This window comes from Siniperca chuatsi, linkage group LG3 (genome assembly GCF_020085105.1).
Source record: "Siniperca chuatsi isolate FFG_IHB_CAS linkage group LG3, ASM2008510v1, whole genome shotgun sequence".
In the NCBI taxonomy this organism is placed as follows: Eukaryota; Metazoa; Chordata; class Actinopteri; order Centrarchiformes; family Sinipercidae; genus Siniperca; species Siniperca chuatsi.
Window position 1 is genome coordinate 16,208,934 of NC_058044.1, and position 17,681 is coordinate 16,226,614.

Genomic DNA, 17,681 nt, shown 5'->3' on the forward strand with positions numbered 1-17,681 from the left:
GTTTAGAAGAAGATCAGGTAAATAGTTTTGAGTTATGATGGTTTTAATTTATGATTGTGGGGCTGAGGAAGGCAGAGCCCAAATGTCCATGTGTGTTATTGGACTGTTGCTAATGGTTTGATAAAAAGAAAAACATAAGAACAAAAATAAGAACATTTATTATTGCTCATCCTGTACTTGTATGTGAATTAAGTAGTTTTGTCTGTTAAGCCAAATCCACAAATTGTGTCAAATGTGCAAGACAAGAGAGGCAATTTCTGTGACAGCAAATTCAATGAATATTCAATTCAATTAATTTATTTATTTATATAGCGCCAATTCAGAAGTTATCTCATTGCACCTTTCCTATAGAGCAGGTCTAGACCGTACTCTTTATAATATTATTTACAAAGACCCAACAATTCCCACCATGAGCAAGCATTTGGCGACGGAGGCAAGGAAAAACTCCCTTTAAGGGGCAGAAACCTTGGACAGAACCAAACTCAGGGTGCGGCCACCCACTGCTGCCGTGTTGGGTTGAGAGAGAGAGAGAGAGAGAGAGAGAGAGAGAGAGCAGGATGAAAGAGAGCATTCAGTAGCACAATGCAAATTCCACATAGAATTTTAAATGAATAATAATGTAATGGTAGTGGTAATATTAAAATTAATATTAATAAAATAATAATGGTAACAATCTGGGAGTGCAGTGTTCTAGTGGGGTAATAGGGTACTATGAGCTCTTTAAAATACGATGGTGCCTGACCACTAAGAGCTTTGTAGGTGAGGAGAAGGATTTTAACTTCTATTCTGGATTTTACAGGAGCCAGTGCACAGAAGCTAATATTGGAGAAATATGATCTCTTTTCCTAGTTCTTGTCAGTACACGTGCCGCAGCATTCTGAATCAACTAGAGAGTCTTAAGGGACTTAAGGGCAGTCTGATAATAAGGAATTGCCATAGTCCAGCCTAGAAGTAACAAATGCATGCACTAGTTTTTCGGCATCATTTTGAGACAGGATGTGCCTGATTTTTGCAATGTTGCGTAGGTGAAAGAAGGCAGTCCTTGAAGTTTGTTTCATGTGGGAGTTAAAGGATAAATCCTGATCAAAGATAATGGTGAGGTTCCTTACGGTGGTGCTGGAAGCCATCTAGAGGAACTATATCTTTAGATAACGTGTCTCGGAGGTGTTTGGGGCCAAGTACAATAACTTCAGTTTTGTCAGAGTTTAACATCAGAAAATTGCAGGCCATCCAGGTTTTTCATCTGGCTTGATCGATAGATATAATTGGGTATCATCCGCATAACAATGAAAGTTTATGGAGTTTTTCCTAATAATATTGCCTAAAGGAAGCATATATACGGTGAATAGAATCGGTCCTAGCACAGAACCTGTGACTAACTTTGGCATGCACGGAAGACTCACAGTTAACATATACAAACTAATATCAATCTGATAGATAGGATTTAAACCAGCTTAGTGCGGTTCCTGTAATCCCAAGTGAATGTTCCGGTCTCTGTCAATGGTGTCGACTACAGCACTAAGATCTAACAAGACAACTGCAGACAAGACCATTGTCTGAGTTTCAAACAGTTAACAAAATTATTCATAGTTTATAAGTTGTTGCATTTTAGTAAATTTCTACCCACGACAGAGCACATAACATGTTTTCTCGAATGATGTGATCATGGAGGAAAGATGAAAAATCTGTCTGTCCATCCATCTATGCATGCATCCATTTTTTGCATTCATTTTTTCCCATTTGTTTATTTCCAGTATTTTGTTTGCATTTTTATCCATTTTTATTGTAGCAATTCTTGCTTTTTGAGTTTTTTATTTGTTTATTTATTTTTACTCTAAAATGGATTCTTGACTTTGAAAAAACAGTAATGTAATTAAAGAAATCCCAGATCAACACTAAAATCTCTTCAATAAACTGGTCCATGGCCGAAGCTAACATGTTCACAAAATTGAATACAAATCTTTTTAAAGTGAGACATTTTGCCAACAGACAAACATACATGATGACCACCTCCTTGAAGAATGTTCTGTAAATTTAATTAAATTAATACATTAAATTCACTCCACCTGTCCTAGGCATTTAGCCATACATGCCAAGTTAACTTAAAAAATGATTTGCAGAAAGTCAGAGATAAATTTGACATTAATCAGAAGGTGTCTAAGTTCATTCTACTATTAATTTATTTATTTTTTCTGGTTTGAGTTGGCTGCTTTCCCAGGCAGATCAGGACAGGTTGGCACATGGCAGTGCATTAAACTCTACAGGTGAAACCAGTCCAGTCTAACGCACTACCTGGAAGTACACAAGATGGCAGCACGTGTAGCCGTGGCGGTCAGTAGCTCCCACCCAGGAAGAGAGGAAAGAGAGCCAGCTCGGACCTAGGACCACTTCACCACCCAGCCTACTCCTGGCCAACGTCCAGTAGCAGGAAAATAAAATGGATGAAATAAGGCTCAGACTAACCCAGCAATGGGAAATCAGAGACTGCTGTGCCCGCCCTCATCTTTACAAAGACCTGGCTCCACCACAACATCCTGGATCAAGTCATTGCACTTGACAGGCAGACCGCGCTCATTGACGACCAACTCACCCCAGCCACAGTCTGTTCACTTCACTGCAGTCTGGCAAGCGATACAGAAGTATCTGCTGCCGTACCACCAGACTAATTAACTCTTTTCATAAACCTCAGCTCTACATGTATATACCATACTATACATGTCCTAGATTGCACACAGTTCTATATGTTGCACTGCATCTGTGTTGCGTTGGTCCTCTTATGCATATTACCATACCAGTACCTTTGCACTACCCTCATTCCCACTACTACCTCAAGTTTGTGCACTATGACTTGCATATTAGAGATATTGCACATATTTTACACATTTTTTGCTGCAACCAGCAGCTCTATAGCTCGCTCTGTCGGTCGGTCAGTCGGTTTTCTAGGAGGTTGAAATTTGGCATGGAGACCAAGTGTGCGTAAGTAAAGGTGTGTGTTTGTGTTCATGTCAACTGGCAAAAAGAAATAGGGGGTGTGGCTGGGGGATTGGCATATAATAAAAAGGAGCATTACTTCTAAACGGATTCATGTAAAATAATCAAACTTTATATGAAGACACACAAACACAGACAGACATACACACACCATTTTGCTACGTCTCCTTTTATTACTTATGAACCGGTTGTCATAGATACTTGTGGGAGGCATCATTGGACTAAGCAGAGTTCCTTTTTTCATTGCTGCGAGTTAGCCCTGTAACCCTATATTTTAGCCAGGCCCCCTGAACCTACCTGTATTTGACCCATGACCCTTGAACCTTATATCACATTACAGTCATTCTGAAAGATGGTATTGAGAACACTGAAAACACAATCTGCAGCTTAAATCAATTCACTTTTAAATTCTGGTTCAATTGTTGGTGAATTCAGCAACTGTGGCGCCGTGTTTTGTTCTCAACTCTATCAACGAAGCGTCTTGAATTCACTACCATTCTGATTCACACCTCTGACTGGCCTCTTCATCATGCCATCAGCAGCCAAGACTTAAGGGTATTGTAGTATTTAGACCCTCCCACCATGCCAAACTTACTGACAAATTTAAGTTGAAATAATTAAAACTGATAACATAAACATATAGGGCTGTTACATTATCTGAGTCCCAGATAATGTAACAACTTTTGTGACTCTTTAAAATAGTCAGTGGCAGAAAAAGGAAATATCTCTCTAAATTATGACTGATAATGTTTTTTTCTGTGATGAAATTTTTATTTCCGGTTACTGGAGGGCAAAGCAAATGAACTCACAGTTTTGGAGACATTATATCTGTTATCAGTCCATGCATACATACATATTACTGAGCATAAATTATTTTTGCATAAATGTATTAGTACTTAATTTGTGTTCGTGCACATTACTGCAGTAGTTACCTGCCTCTTCCTACAGACAAACAAGACATAATAAAAAAAATTCTAATCAAAACACTTCTTACATAACATCCTATATAGTAGACCTGCAGTACACCTTGATCCAGAGTTTGTGGGCAGTGCAGCAGACAGAACATGCCTGATGCCTGAGGGAAGTCACCAGTAATTCAGAGCTGAGCTGGAATAATGCCAGGCTTTATAATAGATGATTCCTTTCCCGACACAATTACCGATTCTTGTACAAGAAGGGTGTGGCAAGACAGCAAAAGAGACTCTGGGCTCAAAGATAGCCAGTGTGTGTGTGTGACTTGTGAGCTGTGTGTCTCTGGATCAATGTGTGTATTTGTGTGCACAGTGTGTGTGAGTGAGTGTGAGTGTGTGAGTGTGTGCGTGTGCGCGTTGGGTGGGGGCTCTATGAATCGTCTCCCCACCCTGCAGGGAGTACTGCTTCCTCTCCAGGGTTCAGAAATAACCAACAGACAGCTTTATTGTTCAAGAAAACCTGCCTGCTGTCTCTGCCTGTCGCTCACACACACACACACACACACACACACACACACACACACACACACACACACACACACACACAAACACACATAGACCCCCCTCTTCTTTTACAGATCTGAATAACTGACAAGTACAGTCTTGGTTACACCCTGGCTCTGAGGAAGGGAGGAGGAAAGAGGGTGAGAGAGGAGAGGGAGAGAGAGAGAGAGACATGAAGAGACACAGAGAGAGAAAGGGCAGGGGGTAAAAGGAGGGGTTTTGTGGACACTCGATGTGCTGACAGGGCAGCGGTAGTCACACCCAAACTGTGGCGCCTGACCTTCTACAACAAACAGAAACACCCTTATACACACACACATACACACACACACACACACACACACACACAAATATCCTGTAACATCATCCTTCTCAGTTTTCCAGTGAGGATGTCTTTTCTCTGCTCAGCCTGCTGTTTCATGTTAGCAGTTTGTGACTCAGCAAGATGACTACAGTCTGCCTCTTTCATAATCTGGGCCTCACTCTTTTACTCTGAGGTCACTGGTGGAGACTCTGCAGCGCACTGTGGTCTTAAATCCTGAATACTCAGTGGTGGAAAGTAATTGTATTATTTTTACAAATAAAATTTGAGGCACTTGTACTTAGTTGAGTATTTCCTTTTTATGCCACTTTATACTTTTACTCTGTTAGATTTCATAGGGAAATATTGTACTTTTGACTCAACTACATTTTTGACAGCTATAGTTAACTATATACAAATAGTTTTGCAGATTAAGATTTTTCTCACAAAATATACAATGATCTTTAGAGATCAGATAAAACTCCCTAACAATATATAAAATCATTAAAATTAGCTTCACCTCGATAAACTACAACAGTACAATGTTACTTTATGCATACATTTAATAATCCAATAATATGATACACTATAACACTCAGGAGGGCCACTTTTCTGCATTTACTTGTAATGGAATATTTTTACAGTATGGTATTGTTACTTTTAAAAGGATCTGAAAATGTCTTCCACCACAGTAAATACTACATGTAAAAATATGTACTGTGTGTAAAGCTTTTACCAGATACCGTTTACAGTATGTACTTGTTTATAACAAAACATTTCATCTCATGCTTTATGAATGCCACAATGACAGTGTTCATAAAGCCAAAATAATGTAACTATTATAACTGTTGCCTCTTAAATAATGTAAATTCTTTAAAATGCATTACAGTCTATTTTCTTAAATATTTTGAAATCTGTCTTTGACTATAGATATATTTTTATACAGTATGTATATGGGTTTATAAGTTATATACAGTAAGTGTATGTGTTGCAATTCTTAAGTCAGACTGAGATTGTGATGTGATTGGTTTTTAGTACAATAATGTACATGGAGCTTGTTAAGAAAGCTTGATGAAGTACACACGAAACATGTTGCTTGCTCATCTGCTTACGTAAAATACCAAGGTTCAAATTTATCCAGAGCTACATTTTTTGGTGTGCAGTAAGCTCCTTTTTAATTTTTTCTTGCGTTATAATATATTTCAACTGTTCGACCGATACCGATTTCTTTAGGCTGATATAAGATCATTACTGAGTTAAAAATTGGATGACAATATATTGGCTATGTTAACCAAACCTTAACCATAGCATTGTCACATCATAAAACGGATTTAAATGGACAAATGATGTCGTCCTGCCGATAGTCGTGTCAGATCATCTAGAGGGCGTGGACAAACAATCTTGTCGTTTAATTTGGAGGACTTGTTGCAAGTGCATCCTCAGTGAGACTCAGTGAAACTTTCTGATCAGATTAATCATCGATGCCATGCCATTGGACTAACAACTGCAGGGAGAGTGTGTATTTTCGGAGCAACGGGCCTTCAGAGCAATGGGTGTTTGTTTTCTGGATAACGGCTGCCTGACAAATGGGCTTTAGGTCCAATGGGAAATATTTTTGACTATCAGTGTTTCGGAAATATTGGCCGTCAGAACAATGGGCAGTCTTCTGTTATATTAACACTGCTGCCCACACATGCCCAGGTATAAAGTTGATTAGTGGTGATTCACATTGACTCTTTTATGGCTGTACGATGTGTATCCTATCATATATTGGCAATAATAACTAACCTGTATTGTGGAATCATTACGGAGGGTATGGCCCAATACAGATCAGGTGTTTTATGACCTTTGATTTCGTAAGTGTTAATCCGCTCAGTTATCAGATATGTCATCAATCATTGTTCCTTTAAAATGTCAGCTGCCTGCTGTAACCTCACACCAACTCTTATCTTCTCATCTGCTCCTTTAATTTATAACACCGTTTACCATCTCACACCCTCACTGATTGTTTAACCTTCAAACCATGCTTGAGACAAATTACAAATGAGAACAACATTAGAAAAAGTTTCCCTTCTTTTATTAACAAAGTGCTTGATCGTGTTTACTTGCACAGCAGTTTGTCACTTTTATAGTTTCAAATAGCCACATGATGAAATCGCAGGAGTGTTGCTTCTGTTGATCATATAAGACCAAAGAAGAAAGAGAACAGAAGCTAAAAAAGTAAACAGAAGGAGAGTTTTTAATTTCCATAAATTGTGATGTGTCAAAGAAATAACTCTCACACACACTGTAAATTATATTTAGTCAGATTACAGTGGTATGTGTGTATAATTGAACACAACATTATGCTACTGTGACATGTTAACTAGCAGTTTAGACATGTGGAGCTGCAATGTCTCTGTGGTATGAGGAAACACACACGCTTACACGCGACAGTGATGTTGAAATGCACAGGGTGGGATATATGTGCAATTTCCTTGCCAAGACTTAGACATTTTTTTGAAAAGGGATTTGTTGTTTCTCTTTACAATCATTTGTTTTCTATAAATGATAGCTGACTGACAAACTCACACAGACTGCAATGCAGAATAAATCTACCCAAGCAAATGTGTTGATTAGATATTTAAAAAAGGGAACAATTTAAAAGTTTTTCTGGAAAAGCCAATGTGACATGAGCAGATTGTGCATGTTTAAGAAACAAAAGGTTAGGACTAATGTAAAGTGGGAGATCAAGATCCAAAGATTTTATTTGTCACATGCTCATACAATGAAATGCACAGTGGCGCACTCTTATAGTATGGCTGTGCTAAGGAAAATAGTGCGCAATAAAGATATTAATTAGAATTTGAGTAAAAATAAAACTTGAAAGAAATACGAAGGATAAAAACTCAAAGCTAAAAATGTATAAATATATGTCATATAAGTATTGAAATGCTAAAGTGTATATTGGTCTGGTGTCTAGGTGGGCTGTGCAGTTTTTCAATATATAAAAGTGTGTCAGAATTGTAAAGAAAACTATACAATAAAATTTTCGACATGCTTGAGTGCAAATATGCAAATGTGCAGGGCGGTGCAAAGGATTCACAGAGGACAGGGGTGATCCCTGAGAAGCTCTAATACTGTCCGTCAAACGATTTATTCAGCCAACAGTAACAGTTTACCTATAATGGTAATAACAAAAAATTGCAGATAAAAACAGACTTTTCAGCATTTCTCATTTAATTTGCAGATTGTTTTGCTTTTTGTAAAACAATAAAATGGAGAAAAAAAGACACTTGATTGATAAGCCTGATCAGACATCAAACTAAAGGTACACTGAGAGGAGCAGGCTAATGGAGCCATCACAGGTCCAGTATAATCAGGAGCTGACTTTATGGCTTCCATCACTCTGAATTATCCAGGTGCTTCAGGTGAAGTAGCTGCTTATCAAGGTTTAGTGCTGCATTAGTGCTTTATGAGCTGTTACTGAGACAGTTTGACCTTTTGTACTGACCAGTGCACTCTCATATTAGCACGTGATATGTCATTACATGTCTTTAAACAGAGCATCATTAATGATTACATCCACCTAAATGACTTATTATGCCATGTAAAAGGATGAAGTTGGTATTTGTCAGTGTGTAAAGGTGAGCTGATAAAGACATAGCTGCAGCTGTATTTTTATTCTGCTAGCAGCTTAGCTCTGGGGATGGCAATGTCTGTCAGTCGGCCCACCGCTTTGGTCCGGACTGAAATATCTCAACAACTACTGGATGGATTGCCATTACATTTTTTACAGACAGTAACTAAGAACAACCTTATAGAGTTGCTAGCATGGCTGTAGTCTCGTTTTCTACCAGATGGACGGGAACCAGCTTGATATCCTCTGATACTACACACATATACTGCCCTTAAACTACTAATTGATATGTAATTATCAGTAAAAATCTCTCTCCCAGGCTCACTAAGTGTGTTGAATCAGCGTTGTAGGAGGATACAGGCATGTGGTGGAGCTCAGGGCAGGGCAGGGCAGGGCAGGGCTGAGGTTCTGTGTGGAAGGGTAAACAGATGCCAAGTCAAATAAAACAAATATGTGTGACACATAAACACACACACTGTACCAGTACGTTGTGTTTACACACAGCGTAGGCGGCACTCTAGATGACGGGTGATTCTGCTCCCTCTCTGTTCACTCAACCAGAGAATTAAGAAAATCTTTCCACAGATGCTGAGTTTTAACCAGTCACCCGAGAAGCTGACATTTGTGCCCCTTTCAACCTGTAACAGCAGAAGCTCTGACACAGCAGGTGTGCACACGTGCACACACACACAATCTTACAACACTGCATAACTGAGCCTTTAACACAGGCACACACATGAGAGGGGCAGGGCTGCTCAGTCAAGGGTTGTGTAGCTTAAAAAAAATCCACATAAGCACCCAAGAGATCATCACAGATTAGCTGCATCAAACCTCAGTGAGGCTGGTTATGGTGGTGTGCAGGGTGTGGCCACATATCAAGCAGCAATGCAGCTTACCTGTTGATCAGTCTCATTAGTAGAGGAGGGCTTGTCCGCCTTCTGGATATTATGTAAAGAGCTTGAGTCCCTTTGTTGCTGCTTCATGGAAATCTCCATTCAGCAGGACTGTTTGGTTTGGATCAAGACTTGAGCCGTGTCTTTAAAGCAGAGCGAAGTATTAATTATGGTCTATGGTGAATAACAATGTGATTATTTTGTTGAGGGCAGGTCAAAGGTCGTTTACAGAGCAGCATTTCTGGAGCTGTCAGGGAGTTGGTAGCTAACATACATTTTTTTATTAGCATTTTTGCCATCATTTGACAGTAGAGATGCAGACAGCAAATGTGGGAAGAAAGAAGAATGTGACATTTAACAAATGTCCCTGGCCAGAACCGAACCAGTGACAGTCACACAGCAATAACGTTTGAGTGTGTAGTGTGTTCACACTGGAAAATTGACAAAACTGAGTATACTTAAAACAGTTGTGTGCATACTACACAAAACATTTTTGAGTGTGCTGTTGATGATGACACTTTTGTCCCACAATGCAATGCATATCGTACACAGAGGAAAAAGAGCCACTGCTCAGCCTGCAAAACATTAAAATTGTGAATGGTGGTAAGATAGCTCCAGAAAGAAAACAAACAAAAAGAAGTCCTACATCTTTATACATATAAGACATATAAGTCACAGTATGATTGATGTTCAACACTGCAGGTATTTTATCATTTATCTGTTACAGCTAAATCTGCATTAACTGATTTTTTTTGGCCAAACTGTAAACAACATTGACGTACCTTTTAAGTTGATATATTGAACATGTTAGCAAACAGTTGCTTTTTTACACATCCAGAAGTTACGTAGCAACATTATTATTCATTTGGAGTTGTGTTTCTGTCCACCTGACGAATTAATCAAATTAGTCACATATTCACCCTCTTTTTGGTCTCCACCGACTCCTGGGGGAAATATCTGGCTCTCTAAAGTTAGAGAGACAAATTTGTGAGGCTATATAAATAAAACTGACTACTGAATGCTGCACTATGTTCGCCAGCTAGTCGCTAACTGTGTCTGTCTGCTGTTTGGTGCTGAGCAGGTAGTGTACAGTGGGTTTTTAGTGGCTTTTTCACTGAAGACACCTGCTTGTCTGGAAACAGCGCGGATGAGAGCGGTGAGAGTTAACCAAAATGGAATTGGGACACAGCAAGAGTATTGCTCAAAGACAGGCAAGGTAGAAATTGGCCAATACAGATGCTTCAACGCCATTGCTCTTGTTTACCTCTTACAGCAACTGTGTGGAAATTTTGCCTTTGTGAGTTAACACTTCAGTGTCTTGTTTAAAAATACAAGCTGGTGGCTTTACCATGATTGAACGGCACAGTAAAATTGCATAAACTGATCTTTACCAAAAAATGTAATTTAAAGAAGTATTTTTTTTAATGTAGACACACAAAAAATGACCTTCAATGACCTTCATCATAGTTATTTTTGTTAGTTATGATGAGCACACACAGAAACATCCTGATAGATGGGTTCACTCAGAGGACATCAAACAGGTTTAGGAATGTGAGGAGAAAAAGGTCTTGCTGGGAGCTCTGTGTAATCGTATACTCCTGTTACTGTGAGCAGGAAATGCATTCTTCAAAAAAAACAAAACAACACGATCACCTGGAAAAACCAGAGCATTTGGCAGTGGAGTGTACATGTAAATAGTAAATGATGAGTAGTATCTTTTTAATGTGTCTAAAGTTATTATTTAAAAAAAAAAATCCCATTATGGCAAATTGTTTTATTGTGTATTCTTTTGATTTATTTGGCTGAGGTTCCACTGTTGTTGCTTTTTCTCTTGTGTACACACATGCTAACAGAGCCACAACTTGTCCCGACATGCCATTTCATGCCAGTTCCTGGAAATGTGTACAGTATATTTCCATATGCTTGGCACCTTATATCAAGCCCACAGCATTCAAAGTGACTGACATGTTTAGACAGGAGGAGATCCAATCTACACCATCTTTAACAGTCCGACACTTGACACATATGCGTTTATACTGTATGCAGGAAAACACACAAAACAAAACCAGGCTTCAGATGTGCTGAAAGGATATGAAATGTATTTTAAAGTACAGAACAACAATAATAGCAATAATCAATTAAAACAAAACACATGTGCAAGAAGAGTCAGGAGTAAAAGCAAGATATCTTTACAGTGTAAATCTACAGATTTGTTGCCATCAGTGAAGTGCACAGTAACACATTTAGACATTCACATACAAACACGCCAAGCTGTAGCTCGGGTTGAAGGAATTCAGTGTGTTGAATACAGTAAATGACTCAAAGCTGACAGATTGTCTCAACAGCAGAGGTTACCTATTTGAAGTTCTAGACATAGTGTGTTTTGCAGTAATTTAAAGTAATTGATCTGTGGAAGTCTGCACTGTACAGCTACTGTTTTAAAGTTTTCTGCTGAAACGGCATCCATTCCCTTTTCTACACAGATGGATTCAAAGGTGAAAAAACAGGATGTGAAATGGACTGGATTTATTGTGTTACTCTTCCTGCAAGCTACTGTAACTAAATGAAGTTTAAAACATACAGGATCAGGACACAAAACCGTGGAAGACCAGAAATACGGAGGAGAAATAAAAAATAGCTCACCTTTGACCTCTGAATACAGGCACCACCATCCAAGATCTAATATCATTTAGCTTATGTCAATATTCAACTTTTATAATAAAAAAAAAAAAAAAAAACTGTCATGAAGTATATTTCTTCACCCGTCCCTTCATCTCACTTTCTTGTCAAACTTCCCTCCTCTTATTTTTGCTTTGGAAACATTTCTTCTTTGTATTACTTACTATGTGTAAGTGTGATCAATAACATGTTCTTTGTTCGAGCTTGTTTTATATTAATAAGGACAGTCTTTGGCTATTTTAGCCTTGTTGCATCCGACACATTTAAACAACCCTTCTCGCAGGAGCATAAAACACAGACACATACAAGTACAGGTGCAAATGTAACTGTTTTTACAGTAGAGGCCCAGGGGGACAGTGCTATCTTTGGGGATTGTTGGTCAAATCACATGTTCATTTATATTTTGTTAGAGAGCAGGAAGAGGGCACTCATGGCGTTTTGGGATAATACTCAAAGGTGCCATCCTATATTTTTCATTCTCCTTTAACCTCATCCCCATTTTTGTTCTATTTCCATTCTTCTCCTCTCTGTTTTAGGTCCAACTACCTCAGAATTTCCTCTTTTTATTAAAACATTCTGGAGCCTGGGAAGAGGATAAAGGTCGAGCTAGAGAGTCATCTTAACATCTCACTCGACCTTCTCTTCATGGTCCTTCCACAACTGGCTCCTCCGCCGGTTGACCTTACCAGTTGGAAGATTATTAGATGCAGTTATGAACCCTCTGGAAGAGCCAAAGGGTGGGGAAGGGAGTCCACAGTCTTGTTTGCCAGCCCCTCTCTGTCTTCCACTGTTGCTGTGTGTCTTTCAGAGGGTGGGGGGAGTGTGTGTCCATCAGGGGTGGTGTATATGCCGAGGCTGGCGAGGAGGTCCTGGAGGCGTGTGACGGTGCTCGCTAGCTGCTTCTTCTCCTCCTCCAGTGCAGAAACCTGCTCCCTCAGCTGGCCTTCCGACTGGGCAAAAGCCTCCACTTGGCTCTCCAGGCTGCAGACGTGAGCATGTGACGCCTGTGTGGGAGGGAGTGATGAAAGAGAAGTGAAAGAGATGATAACTTGTCTTTCTTTGTGTGTGTGTGTGTGTGTGTGTGCGCGCGTGTGTTTACCTGCAGCTCCTCAAGCAGGTCGAGGTTCTGCTGTCGGAGGCTCTGATTGGTCCTCTCCAGCTGTGCAGCTCGCTGGTGTTGGTTGAGGGTCGGGGGCGTGTCCAGCAGCTCATCCTGCAACACATGGTACTCTACCTCATAGGCCTGGAGCTGCTTGGACACGTCTATTTCACAAACCTAATGAACACACACAGTGATTACAATGTGCAGCAACAATTTACAAATTCCTGTCATTTATCAATCTTGAATGAACATTCAAGACAAAACAGTAGCAATACAGAATAAAAATAAAGGTAATATATGAGGTGCAAAAGAACAGAGATACTATTAAGAACTTTACATTCAAGTTCACATAAAAGCCACTTTATATAAGTGTGTTTAGAAGGGATTTAAAAGATGAAACTGATTTTGCTAGCCTAATTTCCTCAGGCAGGAGCATAAAGGTTCCAAAGTACAGGTGCCCTAATAGAAAAAGCACAGTCTTGCCCAAGGATCTCAGGCAAGTAATCAGTAGGATCTTAAAATCAATTCTAAACTTTACTTGTAGCCAGTGCAGATGTGCTAATACTGGGGTAATATGGTCTTTACGTTTAGTGCCAGTTAAAATTCGAGCTACAGCATTCTGAACAAGCTGGAGACGGGAGATTTTTGATTGAGGCAGGCATAGAGAGAGTTGGAAAAGTCTAGACGAGATGGAATAAAAGCATGAATTCCCCTCTCTAAATCAGCATGAGACTAAAAATTACTTGATTTTTGATACACTTCTGAGTTGAAGGAAGCAGGACTGCACAGCTCTCTTTACCTGCTCCTCGAAAGTCAGGTCAGTGTCAAAAATCACTCCTAAGTTTCACAGGCTGGTCACAGGCTTTATATTAGATGACAAGTCACCTAGTTTTTGTTAGACGAGATTTCTTGCGTTGTGCTGGCCGAATTAGAATATTTCAGTTTTGCTTTCATTCGTTCGAAAAAAGTTATTTGACATCCAACATTTAATGTCCTTGTGACAGTTTCTGAGGGTATTGAAGCAGTTGGGATCATTATATCTTAAGAGTAAATATAATTGTGTGTCGTCAGCATAGCTATGAAAAGAAAAATTGCGCTTTCGAATTATTTGACCTAGTGGAAGCATGTAGAGGGAGAAGAGGATGGGGCCAAGAATTGAGCCCTGTGGTACCCCACAGGTGATGTCTGCTATGAATGACGTTGACTTGCCTATAGAAACAGCGAAAGTCCTATTTGATAAATACGATTTGAGCCAGCTCAGTGCTAGGCCTGAGATAACTACCCACTGTTTGAGGTGCTCAATTAAAATAGATCTACAGTATCAAAAGCAGAACACAGGTCTAAAAGGATTAAGACTGAGCATTCTCCTGCATCTGCTGTGAGGAGGAGGTAATTTGCTACTTTGACAAAGGCTGTTTCTGTGCTGTGTAATGTTCTAAAACCTGACTGGAATTTTTCAAAAATATTAATATGATTCAGATAAGATAATAAAAATCTAAATAAAAAGAGACCGACTCATAAAAACAATATCACACAAGGAAGTCTGATCATGACTTGGGGACTTTGGTTATCGGAGTGATTCAACATGTGTACCCAATGTTATTGACATGCAGTAGTTTTCCTGTTTTTTCCTGTTTCCCCACAAATACTGACACATGAAGTGAAGGTTAAATTACTTCACTGACACTCCATACTACTCCATACTACTAAATCACTTGAGTGTTTAATCTTTGGCTGAAAATACAAATCCACTAATTGATCCTGTTTGAGTCACCTTTGTCTAAAATGGCAGTACCTAGCTGTTTTTGCAAATTATTTAGCCTTTCTTAAAAATGAAACTATATATAGGTCACATATTTTGAAGGATTTATGTTTTCAGTAGAAGCAAATGGCTTTGGGTCTGAGCAGTACAGCAAGGCTGAAGAAGTTGGGAAGTATTGAGAGACAGACTAATACATTGTTGGTTTTGGTCTTTACATGGGATTTGTAGACAGTAAGAAACATATAAAAGTGCCAGACTTATTCTTTTTCTCTAGATTATTAAAATAGCCAGTACAGTCTTTTCTTGCTTTCCCAGAATATTACCAACAATATGACACTACTACAATCCCCAAACTTACAATCAATTAAATCAGGTCCATAAAAATAATCACAGATCGATGAGTCACTTTGTATTGTATTCCACTTAGGCAGTTCAGGGGCAGTAAAGGGGTAGTTACACATTACTGACTGTTTCTTATTCTAACCTGGTTGATGGTTTTCTCCATCTGCACCAGGCCCAGGTTGGGCAGTGTGGTCTTGATGAAGTCCACTATGGACTGGAATTTTTCAAAAATATTAATATGATTCAGATAAGATAATAAAAATCTAAATAAAAAGCAAGCAGAATACCTCATATGAGAGACAATATCCTTTAAAAACAGTAACGAAATTGGTTGAAAACTATTTAAAACAGCTGAATTTACCAGCATAACAGGAGTTCATGTCAGCTGGTGAAATCTGGCCTCTTATATTATCGACCTTCTGAGTAAAATAGACTAAGAATTCGTCACACTTGTCTTTGGAGGCTTCACGGCTGTGAGCGTGTGAGGGGCTAATAACAGAAGCAATGGTTTGGAACAGAATCTTAGAGTTGTGACAGTTTTTAGATATAAGGTCTGAGAAAACAGCAGCTCTTGCATCCTTAACCAATTTCTGATATATAAGCATTCAATTTCTCAAGATATCACAGAAGATCTGTAATTTATTGGACTTCTATTTACGCTCAGCTTTTATACATTCTCTTAGCGAGGCCCGTGTTATATCATTGAGCCACAGAAGAACTCGAGATTTTGATCTTCTGTTTTTGAGAGGAGCAATTGAATCAAGTACTTCAAAACATGTTTTGTTAAAATGGGTGACTAGCTCATCAGTGTCCTTCACTGTGAGTTGCCAGGAAAGCTTCAGAGAATTTGGTTACAGAGGATGGAGGGGATGGCTTTGAAATAGAAGGAAGCACCGGAGCATCAAAAACAACTTCCTTATGGTCACACAAGAACTACAAAAAATGAATACTCACATATTGGAAGAAAATTACTGGCCATGGCTTTGAAAGACAAACTCAAACTCTTTTTCACTTACTGACTGTTTGTGTAACACTGGTGTTTAAAGGGAAATTCTGGTTTATTACAACTTCGGTCTTATTCTGTAGTTTGGCCATAATTTCTATCTGTTATAATAACATTATACTCACCAAAATAATTGCAAGCCTTTGCCAAAGCCTTTGTCAGGGTTTTGGCTTTCAGCTGAAACGCGCTGGGTGTCAGCCGTGTAATATTAAAGGCTTTTTATTATACTCAGGACTCAGACAAGTGTGCCTTGAATTCTTCCTTCTTCTTTGCATTTGTCATGGCCCTTGACTCCCGAGAGCACCTTTGTTCATTGCGCATTGACTTTTAAAAAAAGCACTTTTTTACTTTTGGTTCATAAAGCAAACAAGCAAACCAGATTTTGATTATTATTTTGATTTAGCAAGATTATTTAAACCACTTTATTTGGAAATAAAAAGCCAACATGAACGCACCAGAAATATCAGTAATGATCCCTTATTGCACAACTATGGTAAACACAGAAGGCCAAGGTGTTAATAACAGACAGGTAGTAGGAATAAGGTAGTAATATCAGCATTTGCCTTCGTTTCCTCTTCCAAGTAAGTTTGGCTAATCTGTGGGTTTGTTTAAAACTTGTGAAATAGTCTGACTGTTTTGCGACTTTTCATGTTTCATGTTGTTGTCCTGTACCTACAACTTTCATATTACTGCATAACAGAAAATAAACAACGGAGACATGTTCTGCACATGAGGCTCCAAACATCCTGTAAGTACACTCCCTGTGTTTTTATTTTTTTGGTGAAACTATGAGTCACACCACAGTTAACATATAGACAACCTGAGGTGGATAAGTGGCACTTGTGGGAAAGTACCGGCAAGCTAGAGCATGACTCAATGACCTTTTGCTATCATGCAAATCAGAAGGTAAATGCATACTTTCTAAACTATAGCGTACCTTGATAATGTCTGTACATGTGTTTGACTTGTTACAAACTAATGTCAGCTCCTCCCATCTCAAGACAACTGACGACCTACATTACTGTAAACATTAATGGAAAATGTTCCATCTTGACATAAGTTTACATGAGACCGACTCATAAAAACAATATCACACAAGGAAGTCTGATCATGACTTGGGGACTTTGGTTATCGGATTGATTCAACATGTGTACCCAATGTTATTGACATGCAGTAGTTTTCCTGTTTTTTCACCACAAATACTGACACATGAAGTGAAGGTTAAATTACTTCACTGACACTCCATACTACTCCATACTACTAAATCACTTGAGTGTTTAATCTTTGGCTGAAAATACAAATCCACTAATTGATCCTGTTTGAGTCACCTTTGTCTAAAATGGCAGTACCTAGCTGTTTTTGCAAATTATTTAGCCTTTCTTAAAAATGAAACTATATATAGGTCACATATTTTGAAGGATTTATGTTTTCAGTAGAAGCAAATGGCTTTGGGTCTGAGCAGTACAGCAAGGCTGAAGAAGTTGGGAAGTATTGAGAGACAGACTAATACATTG

General features: G+C 38.8%; 1 protein-coding gene across 10 annotated transcripts in view; it reads right to left on the minus strand.

The window, feature by feature from the left end:
* Window positions 1-11,038: 11,038 nt before the first annotated feature.
* tbc1d1 (TBC1 (tre-2/USP6, BUB2, cdc16) domain family, member 1) overlaps window positions 11,039-17,681 on the minus strand; it is a 57,622-nt gene continuing 50,979 nt past the window's right edge. For 9 of the 10 annotated variants that reach the window (XM_044191168.1, XM_044191164.1, XM_044191173.1 and 6 more), the window contains 2 exons: window positions 13,058-13,234; window positions 11,039-12,962 (listed from right to left, as the gene is read on the minus strand). In XM_044191168.1, coding sequence (XP_044047103.1) covers window positions 12,669-12,962; window positions 13,058-13,234 — 471 coding nt within the window. In that variant the 3' untranslated portion in view covers window positions 11,039-12,668. Of the gene's footprint in view, window positions 12,963-13,057; window positions 13,235-15,306; window positions 15,334-17,681 lie in introns of all 10 variants that reach the window. The other variant, XM_044191166.1, reaches the window with a different exon arrangement.